Source organism: Pseudocercospora fijiensis, assembly GCF_000340215.1.
Source record: "Pseudocercospora fijiensis CIRAD86 unplaced genomic scaffold MYCFIscaffold_3, whole genome shotgun sequence".
Lineage (NCBI taxonomy): Eukaryota > Fungi > Ascomycota > Dothideomycetes > Mycosphaerellales > Mycosphaerellaceae > Pseudocercospora > Pseudocercospora fijiensis.
This window is the reverse complement of record NW_006921534.1, coordinates 5,931,243-5,942,797: the sequence shown is the minus strand read 5'-3', so window position 1 is coordinate 5,942,797 and position 11,555 is coordinate 5,931,243. Positions and strand designations below refer to the sequence as shown.

General features: G+C 49.6%; 4 protein-coding genes across 4 annotated transcripts; 1 reads left to right on the top strand and 3 right to left on the bottom strand.

Moving 5' to 3' along the window:
* Nucleotides 1-2,220: 2,220 nt before the first annotated feature.
* On the bottom strand, nt 2,221-3,457 carry MYCFIDRAFT_174001 (uncharacterized protein; the record flags this gene model as incomplete). The annotated part of the gene is made up of 8 exons (XM_007927429.1): nt 2,221-2,236; nt 2,315-2,657; nt 2,709-2,959; nt 3,012-3,061; nt 3,085-3,253; nt 3,303-3,326; nt 3,349-3,406; nt 3,433-3,457. The coding sequence occupies 8 exons, from the start codon at nt 3,455-3,457 to the stop codon at nt 2,221-2,223; spliced, it is 936 nt and encodes a 311-aa protein (XP_007925620.1).
* Nucleotides 3,458-3,482: 25 nt separating this feature from the next.
* On the bottom strand, nt 3,483-4,566 carry MYCFIDRAFT_174000 (uncharacterized protein; the record flags this gene model as incomplete). Its single annotated transcript, XM_007927428.1, has 6 exons — nt 3,483-3,527; nt 3,565-3,658; nt 3,683-3,909; nt 3,940-4,078; nt 4,125-4,384; nt 4,414-4,566. The coding sequence occupies 6 exons, from the start codon at nt 4,564-4,566 to the stop codon at nt 3,483-3,485; spliced, it is 918 nt and encodes a 305-aa protein (XP_007925619.1).
* Nucleotides 4,567-4,666: 100 nt separating this feature from the next.
* MYCFIDRAFT_211062 (uncharacterized protein) lies at nt 4,667-6,095 on the top strand. The gene has a single exon (XM_007927427.1). The coding sequence runs from the start codon at nt 5,095-5,097 to the stop codon at nt 5,482-5,484; it is 390 nt and encodes a 129-aa protein (XP_007925618.1). The 5' UTR covers nt 4,667-5,094; the 3' UTR covers nt 5,485-6,095.
* Nucleotides 6,096-8,203: 2,108 nt separating this feature from the next.
* On the bottom strand, nt 8,204-10,401 carry MYCFIDRAFT_41695 (uncharacterized protein; the record flags this gene model as incomplete). The annotated part of the gene is made up of 3 exons (XM_007926022.1): nt 8,204-9,255; nt 9,308-10,027; nt 10,077-10,401. The coding sequence occupies 3 exons, from the start codon at nt 10,399-10,401 to the stop codon at nt 8,204-8,206; spliced, it is 2,097 nt and encodes a 698-aa protein (XP_007924213.1).
* Nucleotides 10,402-11,555: the final 1,154 nt, after the last annotated feature.

The following is an 11,555-nucleotide window of genomic DNA, read 5'->3' as shown; positions in this document are numbered from 1 at the left end:
ACTCGGCTATAGGCGCACCTGCCTTAGAGGGGTTAGCTTATAGGTTTGTTTGTTTGTTAGATTGCGACGCAATTCTAATTAGATACTTAGCTATACGTTCGGGTACGGGGCATTAGATTTTATTAGCTCGGCTATACGTTCGGGTACGGGGCATTAGAAGATTTTATTAGCTGCTCGGCTGCATATACGGGTGCGGGGTATGCTAAGGCTAACTAGCTACAGAGCCGCAGCTAAGAAAAGGGAAGCGCGTATAAGGCGGAAGCCGAGGAGGCTTAGCGCTAAGCACGTAGCGACCCTAGCCTATAAGTGCGCCCGAGATCTACGCTTAGTAAGCGCGGATACTTCCGATCTTTTGTCGCCGCATAATGCTAGTAAACGGGCGCGCTAGTATAGTAGTTTAATATATTCTCTCGAAAGGTCGATAGCCCGTTATAAGGAATTAGACGAGGTTCCTATCCTACTAGATAATCGCTACTATACTATATATTGCCTTATAAAGCAGTATATTATAGGGAAACCGTATTATCTTACGATTTAGCCCTAGGTATATCGATTTCTACCTAGTACTATCCTTTTTTAAAATACCTAATTTCTCGAAGGTCGCGCCTCGCTATAGCTACGAAAGTAAACTCGATCGTACCGTTCTAGTCGCCGTAATACCGAGATATCGAAGGATCGCGAATAATAGTACGTTATTAAATAGATTGTCTATAAATATATAGAAGAAGTGCTATTAGAAAGGAAGTTATAGGATTAGTCGAAGAATAGCTTACTAAAGGGAGCTTAGCTTAGCGCTTAGCGAGACGGTAGGCGATACGATTAGGCTTTCGGTTATCTCGGATAGACGGTCTACGCAGGCCGCGCTTATATAACTTTCCTTCCTTACGTTCTATACTAAACATAATCTAGTGTATTTACTATAACTAATACCGCCTAGCCCTCGAGACTCGCGCTCGCGGCGCTTCTTATTACTCTCCTTTTGTCGCTCCTTTTTCTCGGCGTCCGTAAGAACCTCTAGTATTACTACTAGCCGCTTAGCGACCCTCGAAGCGATAGAATCCGGATCTTCTACCTCCTATTTATATGCCTTCCGAGGGCTCGAGAATAAGAAGGAATATATATACCTATCTTCGTATAGGCAAAGCATATAATATCCGATTAGTATTAGCTTACCTCGTATTATAACAACGTATCTAGATTTACTAGTAAAACGGATTATGCTCTCGTCGATAGATACATTAGTACTAGGTACGACTACCTCGCGGAATTTGCTACGCAATATATTAGTAAGCGGCAATATCTAGGTCTAGGTAGGTAGGCCTCTTCTACTTAACGAGAGCGTATTATTCCGGCACTATAAAGCCGCCTTAATCTATTTAAAGCGCTACTCGCTTATATAACCGATAATAGGATATAGCGGCTAGTATCTATCGTCCCTCTAGTAGTCGCTCTTATCGGCTATTTAGATTGCAGATATATAGATAATAATACCTACGAAGATCCGTATTGTTAGCTTGTTTACCGGCTTCTATAGATAGCTAGAAACGACGATCTTATCGCTCTTTTTAAAATCCGGTTTATTACTAGTATACTCGTTAGTATACTTAACTAGTCGGTCTATAACCTTATTAGTCTAGAAGAGTAAGAAGAAGCGATATTAGATATTATCTAGTAACGAGAGGTTACTTAGGTTACTTAGTTCTTTAGGCAAGTTAACTATCCGCCGGTAAGAGGTACTAGTTAGTAGCTCGTATCGACCCTCGTTAATCTCTCTATCCTTTAGATAATACAATCCGCCTGCCCTACTATCTACCCCTATATCCTCGACCTTATTATCCCCTTCTACGACTACTAAACCCTTATTATCTGCACCGCTTAGTAGGGGTTCTCCTACCTTCTTAAATATCGGCTCTCTTCCTCTAGTTAGCTAATTAGTATCTAACTTATCGTCGTCTATTAAACTAGTAGACATATCTAGCTAATTATTACCTTTATCGTTGTTATAACTATCTTCTACGAAGGCCTAGAAACTCGCTATTGTTATATGCTTCTTAGCAGGATTGAGTTTAGAAATATAAAGGTAATTAAGTCGTATATAGAGGCCGATAGCGGCGGTAATAGCTAAGCTACTCGAAGGGGTTTAACGCGCCTATAACCGAGTCTAATTAAGGCCTGTTTATTTACTTGCAGAGCGGCTTCTATATGCTAACTAAGTGGATACTATAGGGGTTGATCCCTGTTTAGCCGACGAACGCCGGATAGCGACGAGTTTTTATAGGGGATGTTGCTTTTTCGCTTAATAGGGTTGTTGCACGCTTTTGGAGTAGTGATGCGTATATAATACATATTGTGCGATAGAAAGGTTGTGGTACAGTAAGGTAGGTATAGGTGTGATACATACACTACTTTTATCGATGTACATATGTAAGTCAGGTAAGGTCTAGACTCTAGAAGGATTCTCGTGTTGCATTTTCGAAGCGCAGGCAAATACGACACATGCAACACAGTCGGGATATATGTGCCTCCGTGTGGGTGAGAGAAAATATGTATGGTATGTTTGTTCAATAGAGGGAGGCGTGGCGTGGAGCGAGTCAGAAAATTTGACCCAATCGTTCGTGTATGACAGGCATGAGATTGAGTTCGATCATAACGCATTTCTGCGGCGCAGCGCATGGCATGGCATGCAAGAAGCAAAATTCCTCATCAACCTGTAGGATTCGATGGCGTTCTCGTCTGGCTGCAGATGGGCTGAGTTGTCTTTTTCTTACCGATGGTGCGGTGCGGTGCGGTGCACTGTCCCGTCACGTTGCCGATCCTGAATTCGTCGGATCGTGTTCGTGCAGATATACAGTAGTTCACGCCTGACACCTCTTGTTGTATGATTGTCCATTTGAGCAGGCCATGATCAACATCGTTTGGGCAGCAATGTGAGTTGACGTGAACCCTTTCCTCGTCATTCCTCGTCATCATAACGGTGCATTCGATGGAGCTAGGCTAGCACTAGTGTATACTGCTGGGCTGCAGGGACGACATTTCCCTGCCTGTAGGAAGTGGCCCGTCTCTCCGCGACGGATTGCGGACCACGTGGTAGTTTCTGGGTCGAGAAGGATCAGACATCCAGAACAGATGAGGCTCGCCTCTACTTGCATGCATGATTGTGATCAGCCGTGGAAGCCTTGGCAGCCGTGGGTGCGAGGGTGCATTGATATGATGACACAGAGGATCTGGGCCCGAGGCATGGATTGCTGTGCTTCTCGCAAGCCGTAGACAGAGGCGCGTAGCAGGCATGGTGCTCGATGTACACCGGTATCATCATGTCATGCCGTCTCAAGTGGTCTGTTCGTTCACGTCTTGCGCTGTGGAGATGCCGATGATGAGCCATTCGCGGCTTCAAAGGTTGCCTTGCCTTGCGGACTCCCTGTGTGTAACCACGCCGATACTGCTCGTGCTGGCACATCTGCACTAATGATTAGCGTGTTCGCTCAAGCTGCAGATAAGGCTCGTGGTTGTTTCTGATGGTTGCTCGGCTGGCAAACCTAAGTTTTATTGCGGGAAGGGGAAGACAGCCATGATTGCACAATTGTTGGCGTGCTCGTTTCTCGACAGGCGTGAAGAAGAAGGGGAGAGGGCTGCAGCGACCGGGTTTCGATATGTGAGGCTTACGATGAACTTCGTTGTTCACAAGGCGTGTCTGCATGGATTACGAGTGAATAATGAGGCATTGAACAAGTGTGGTGCAAGGAGTCCAGCGTAGGATTGTTGGCGTGCTCGTTTGGCTGCATGTCTCCGTAGAGGATGTGGCGTTGAGCGGTGGTGGTCGAGGAAGGGACGGGTTGGGTGTTGAAAGTCAAATTTGCTGTTGGCGTGCTCGTTTACTCCTGGTTGTGCTGGTTGGCAGGCGCGGCGTGCCTTGCGGCAAGGCAATGCAATGCAATGCACATTGTCGAGGCAGGATGATTTGGCGATGCTCGATTGGGCCGATTCGCGGTCAGGGCCATAGAGGGTGGAGGATGCAGAGCGGGAGGAAGGAGCAGGCCGAGGTGCGATGACGAGGGCCGATTTCCTGCTGGACGGGAGCCTTTCCCGAGACGCGCCGCCGACATGCATTGGATGCAATAATGCACGCTGCAGGCTGTGGACTGCCCAGTGCCCAGTGGTGGCCGCGGCCCGCTGCCTCCTTTGCTTGCATCATAATCCTTTGCTGCCTTGCCCCGAGATTAGCTTCGCTCGCGTGAGGCCACTTTCTTTTGCAAGCGTGAAACGGCGACGGCGAGGGCGACAGCGCTGCACGCGCGCCTCCGCTGCCGCTGCCTCCGCTTGCGCACGAGAAACTCTGCACCACGGCTCGGCGGGCGGCGGCCGCACCCGCTCCCGCAGGCGCGAGCTGTCGGACATCGGGTAGAACTAGAATACTGGTAGCTTGGCCTCTTTCGCCCTCACGCCGGACTGCATCCCATCCCAGCGCCTTGCCTGGCCTGGCATGCCCGCATCTGCAGCCGCTGCTTCAGCCAATATAATGTAATGTCGCATTGTGCTGCCATCACGCGAGCTGCCTGACACTCCCATACCCTCCCTTCTCCCTATCTAAATAATGCACACCACTGCCACCACAGCCGCGAGCTTAATTATCCAACGCAGCCTTCCCTCCCCCATCTACTCCTACCTACATCATTACCACTTGTGTTCTGCACCTTCAACCTCTCCCCTTCCCCACGGCCTTCCACCCACACAATAGACATGGACAACTCTCTGTGTCTCTGCTTTCCGTGCATCCTGCACTACCTGGGCGGCTACATCTATCCCACAGCAGAGAACCAGTACTATCCCGAGTTGCAACGGAGAGGATTCACCACTGCAGAACAAAAGCAAATTGCAGAGGAATGGTACTGGGTCGCATTCGAACGTGAGACGGCCGTCAAAGACTACCTCCGAGGATATGTGACCTTCCGAGATGGATGCTGGTGGAGACCGGCGCCATCGCCGCCACCATCCATCCCATCAACACCCTCCGTCGCCGACTCAAACACCTGAGCAAAACCATCAAACCCTTTCTCCCAAACATCACCTCTCAATGCACCGCCTTTCAGCATCTGCATGACATGCAATGGGGAAATAAAAGGATGGCTCTGCTCCTCGCAAAAACATGTCGGCAATAATCATCTTGTTGGACCATCGCGACTCCCGACTTTTCCTCACCACACCACTCACCCCTACGATATCCCCCGAGAACGTGCAAGTGCCGCCACCCAGCGTCGAGCGCTGCGCTGCGCGTTATTTGCCATCTGCTGCGGATGCCAAACACCCGCGGAACCACCACCGAACCAGCGAACCGACTTCCCGACGCTGGGGAAAAAGCCAAACCATGTGCTCGGTACCACAGGAACAGCGGTGTCTCAACGCAACGAAACCTGGTCCATCTCACAGCGCGTGCAACGTGCGACGTGCGACCACATGATTGACTTCTGGCCCGGCGCATATTTCTAAACATCGACCCGCTGTTTGGTCGAACACGAAATTGCTGCTTCAAGGCAACCAACCATTTCCCCCTCGACCACGTCACACCGCCGCCAAAACAAAAAAAAAGTCGGTGTTGCAAAGTTCCTGAGCTTCCTTTGTGCTGGAATTGGTCTGGATGTACGTCCGCCTTTTCAGGTCCTGCACATGCGAAGAATCATACGGGAGCTTCGCCTTCTTCAGAACTCATCATAAAGCATGCCTGTACGTCGTGGGATGACTGGGAGACCATTCTTCAAATGCCTACAACAGGCCACTCTTTTTTGCCTTCCTTACACCGCCGATTCACGCAAGGCATGGGTTCTGCAATCTACCCCTCGAGACATCTTGGAAAGTCATGGACCCTGGCTTTTTTTGCCTGTTGGGCTCAGTGGGCTGCGCTGCCGCTGCGGGACATGTGTGCCAAGATAAGAAAACTCCCCAACTCCATTCCATACATGAAGTTGCCATCACTATCATTATCATTATCGGAAATTTTTATGTAGCCACATGACAAGTGTATGTAGCAGCAGTAACAATCCATCGCAGTTTTGGTTTGTCTGCGTCTGGACTCTGTTCTGCATTGCGCAATTGCTTTCGCCAATTGGACCGCTCCCGTCTCGCCTCGCTCCTTACAGTTCTAGCGCGAGTCAGGTTGTAACGTTGTACTTTCTCGCTACGACACGACGCGGGGCGGGGCGGGGCGGGCGGGACGACACGAGACTTGTTTCAAAAACGTGAACTGTACAGGACAGGACAGGGAGGTTGCCGTAGGACCACCTGTAGCAATTTGAAGAATGTCAGCACCGCGTATTAATACCACTCCCGCTGACTCAGATCACTCAATCTGCTGCCAAGAACTTCCGAGCTTTGGCCTGCCTGTCTGAGATTTCGGACGGGCAGCGAGGAATTCAGCCACCGGCGTATCATGCACCAGAAGTGTTCCGTGGTCCTACTCCGCTGATATCTGGAATCTAGGAGTCTTAGCTTACGCTTTTCGTGCGAGTTCTGCTAATCGTGGCTTAGATGTAGGTAGGCAAGGACCTTTTCGCAGTGTTGGATACCGTCCGCGATCATATCTGGCTTAAATGGTTGCTTTTTTCCTAAGCAGTTGCTCGAAAGAGGAAAAGAGTGGCGACATGTGCCATACGATAAGCCCCCCATAAGACAGATACTGAAATTCTAACGCTATGTGAATCTTTCGACGAAGATGGCACACGTACTATTCCACTCTGGCCAGAATTGTCGAGCTTTAGGAGAGTTCATGCTTCCAGACCTCTTACCATCCCAACGCCTTTAGTAACTGCCCGTAAGGCAGTAGAGGAAAGCTCTTTTTTCGACCTCGTTAGCCGCATGCGAGGAACTACTAGAATACCCTGGCTTGGACAAGAAGAGTAGAGGGTGATATGGCGTAAGACGCTCGCGAAGGACGCGTAGTAGTCTCGAAGCGCATGCCTTGGATGACGGTGCCCTATTACATTGACTTCTAGTTGCGTGCATAAACACATTGTCAGCGGAATATGTTGCAGCCAACGACGATCAAAGCCTTTGCCTTCAATACAGATATAGACAATACACCTTCAACAACGCCAACCAGAATATCCAGCCGACTATAGAAAGAATTATCGGCACAATAGAGATACCTCTCACTCGCTATAAGACTTTTCAGAGAGTTAAGCACGACAGCATCGATACCCGTTAGCTAGCCTATCGAGCGCACGACATCGAACGTTACTACACATCTACTTGAGGTATCAGGTGTCAAATAGTCTTATCGAGTACGTTCAAGAGCAGCATACTAACAACCCTCATAGGACAAACCAACCTACAACGACATACATGTAATCGAACCAAACCACATTTCTGGTCTCGGTAACCTCGAAGGAGAGAAACAAAAAAAATCTCCTCTTTCTACGAAGTCAACATTTCCGATATCATACTTCCCAAGGAGTCCATTGCAGTTTTGACTCTAGGACATCAATAAGTAAGTCGAAGGATTTCCTAGTCAAGCTGGAGGAGATGCCGAGTCGAAGAAGTGATGAGCCTTCGTACTGTAATACGTTCAGGTGTGATTTTAGGCGGCATTTATACCAGACCACCATCTTCCAAAAAAAAAAAACGAACGGAGTCTATACATACGAACAAACAAAACACGACAACAAACTCCCCAACCCCTTCCTTGTCCCCTCCCATTCCATTCCATTCCTTACTCGTCTCATCTCATCTCATCCCGTTCCACTACAGCTCTTCAGCTATATGTATACGACCATGTACATGTACATTCTGCACAGCCACACCTCTCCTCCCACCTCCCACCTCACCCCAGCATCCCGCACTACCCGATATATCTTGGCAGGTACCTACGTACCAGACAGAGCTTGTCCGACCCGACCGGATCGTGCGGGCTACCCATCCATCTCATTCTCGACCGCACCGCACGTCTCTAGCTTGCGTTGCGCTATTATTAATGAGGATTGATGAATGTAGGTTTTGATCGTATGATGTGATGCGGAATTTAGATCTAGTTCCAGATGATGGCTAGGATGGAACTAGAACTAGACTTCGTGGGGGTTTCGCTCGCTCGGAGGAAGGGAAGAATTTGGAAGTGCTTGCGGGTAGGGTAGGTGGTCATAAATCCATTCATTCGTTCATAGATCATTAATCAAAAGGGTATGGGTATACGGAGACATGGCAGAGGGTGATTCATCATTCACATCTTCTTCTCCTCAACTTCCGTCGCATCCTCAACGACCTTTTCCTTCTCATCCCAAGTCTCAATGCCATCACTGTCCACAACTCTCGCCATGACCGCTTGACCCACAGTATCATAAACTCTAACAGCAACAGCACCATTTTGGGCGTTGGTAGGATTAAAGCCACCCTCCTCATCCATGACCAAAAGGAAACCAGCGCGTTGAAAGCGCTCCTTGATATAGCTGCTCATTCCGCAGAATCTTGCTTGGACATTAGCTCCGCCGTATTTTTTCAGCTCGGCCAGAAAGTTGCGAAGTTGGGTGACAGCGGTCGCGTCGATGTGGTTGCATTTGCTGAAATCGAGCACGACGACTCGGATTGCTGGTAAAGTAGATGGATCTGTAATATGAGCTCGTGCACGCAGTCTCGCGATGCGACGTTCTCCCGCAACGCTCCAGTTTCGTTCTTTCTCACTTCCATTCGCGAGGCTGTAGTTTGGTGCATGGTGGGTTTGGATCGCATCTGTCATGCTTGTTGCGATACGATAGGCGTTGCTGAAGAAGAAGGATTCGTTCAAGCGGAAGATGCGGAAGCCGTCTGGGATTGTGGTCACTGTTGAGCCGCTGTTTGCGAGAAGCTGGCTCTGCGTATCGACTGCGGTGTCGGTTCCAGCGTGAGACACTCTGGTGAACACTTGACGAAGGAGAATGTATGCGATGTTGAAGCCCACAGCGCAGGCAATGCCAATTTCGGTGCTCTTGAAAAGACATACCCAGAGGGCGATCATTGAGGAGATGAAGTCCGCCAGGCTCGTCTTCCAGTAGATGTAGAACACTTTTGGCGCGCTGATCAAGGGCCAAACTGCAGAGATGATGATAGCTGCCAGTGTTGCCTTCGGAATCCAGTATAGAGCGCTACTGAGCTTGAAAATGCAGACCAGGACTACGGCTGTTGTGAAGATGCCAGATAGAGGAGACTTGACCTTGCAAGCGGAGTTGACGGCTGTTCGAGACATGGCGCCACCAACGCCCATTGTGTGGAAGAAGGAGTTGAAGAAGTTTGTGATGCCTACAACGGGATTAGTTTCTTGCTGAGCTGATCATCGACAATTGATGCTCACCGTAGTATGCTAGCTCCTGGGTCTGATCTGTAATGTAATTGTTCTTTACTCCAAAAGCACGAGCAATGGCAACATGCTCTATTGCCGAGCCTATGAATATGGCGATGCTTCGAGGTGCCATCTTACTGATCAAGTCGGCCGGCGGCATTGCTGGCTTCGCAATTCCTGATGCCTCGACCTTAGCAACGCCCCAGAGGTAGCTATCATCGTCGTGTCCATATTTCTTGTTGACGGCGTAGCTGATGCCAGTGAAAAGCACGAGTGCGAGGAAGGCACGCGTGATCATTAGGAACCAGATCACTCTGCTCTTTTCACTGTATCTCTTGCCCACCTTATCAAGGACGGTTAAGAAGAATAGACCAGTGAAGCCGATGGCACAGGCGTAGCCGTTTGCAGAGGGAAGGTTGGCGAATACGTCGTGTATTTTCTCGGCTGTGTTGCTTCCGCCAGAGTCTTCACCAAGCAGAGATGGGATCTGTCCAAGAATGATGGTGATGGCCACAGCAGAGATGAAGCCGGATAGGATAGGCAAGGAGATGAAATCAAGAAGGAAACCAAGGTTGAGCATGCCGAGTATCAGGCCGAAGATGCCCATCCACATCGCCAGAGCAGATGCAACCTGCGTTGGAGTGTACGCACCGCTGCCATCCTCAGGCGCGAAATGCTCAACTTGCTCGTGCGTGAGAAGTCCGATAAGACTCGTTGGCCCTGTCGATAGATCTGTGATGACCAATCAGCCTTGAATCATAATCTTCGCGAGGGCAATCACCTTTTGTTGTTCCGAGCAAGGTATATAATGTCGCTGGTAGCCAGGACGATGCTAGACCTGCTTCTACTGGGATGGTGGCGATCTTTGCGTAGGAAAGACTTTGTGGGATGAGCATCAACCCGACTGTCAGACCAGCAATCAGATCGTTGATCAGCCATCGCCAGTTGTAACGCGGAAGCCATCCTATGATTGGGAACTTCTCAGTGACATATTGAAGGCTAGCGGACGGCAAAGCACGAGCGCCCTTCACTGATAGCCTCGCTGCTCGATTCCAGTTGTAATCGGTCCTGAGATCTTCCTTAACACGGCCTGTGATTCTGTTCATGATGGTTGCTGTATTGTTATTCTCGAAGCTGTAAATTGAAGAACTAGAGACCAACCCTCACACAGGACGGCAGCATACGATATACCTAGTAGCCAGTGTTGCGCTGCGGCTCCGGCGGACCTACCTGATCTGTCTGCTATCTTTTAGCCCAATCTAAATGTGCCACCCGCGCCAGACCGTGTGCAATGCACATAAGATCCTTTCATCGAACAAGGTTTCCCCGCAAGCTATTTGACCTCACAGATGGTGGCCAGGCCAGTCACGTCCTCGTATGAATGTGGTCGGGGCTGATTTCCAAACATTGCGCGGGACAGCTTCCAGAAGTGGCGTCGGGGATAAGTGCCGTAGTATCTGTATAAGCAGCTCGCATGTTACCCGAGTAATGGTACTTGAGTACATTCGTGGACCATACCAGTGCCTCGTGAGCAATCCCAGGTGTCGTGGCTGAGATGGCAGGCTGCAGCTCGAGAGGCTGGACCACAACGTGTATAATACCACGAGATGACAAGCATTTGCCAACCCTTTGGCAGTCCGTGTCAAGATCCCTTGGTGCATAATCACTTATGTTCTCCGCATTGGGGGAGGAGCTAGTGTCTGTATTGCTGCCAAGAGATGGGGATGCATTAGATGGACGCGTGCACGTTTCATGTGTTAGCACGCAGTTTGCGGCAAGGCAAGTTTCGCTGGTGTCTCGTTCCCTTTGCCACCATCTCCTACATGGCAAAACATTAGTCTTGCAAATGATTCGTAGCTTCGTGTCCACTTGTAAAGCACGCCGAGACGGAGTCGGCAGGCGGCTGTTCCATGCTACTTGCAACTCGATGGCACAGCGACTCCAGAGCTGCAGGCTGCATATAAGCGATGGATTGGAAGACGGCATGGGCTGACCTGGTCCTGACGGGTATTTTCTTGGCGCTCCCTGCTGTGGTTGCCCATGGCGCTGAAATCTTCGAAGGTGAAGTGGTCGTATGCCAGGTAGTAGAGTTTAAAGCTGCAGTAAGATCCGTGGATCTATCTACAGAGGTCAGTTCGTCCTGCTCGGCATGTGAAGCTCGCTCTGCACACTGATTGGGTGTGTACATTTCAGATACCGCCCGTGTCATCCAGGTGCAGATACGCTTGCCACCCCCATCTCCTCGATCCTTCCTCGGATG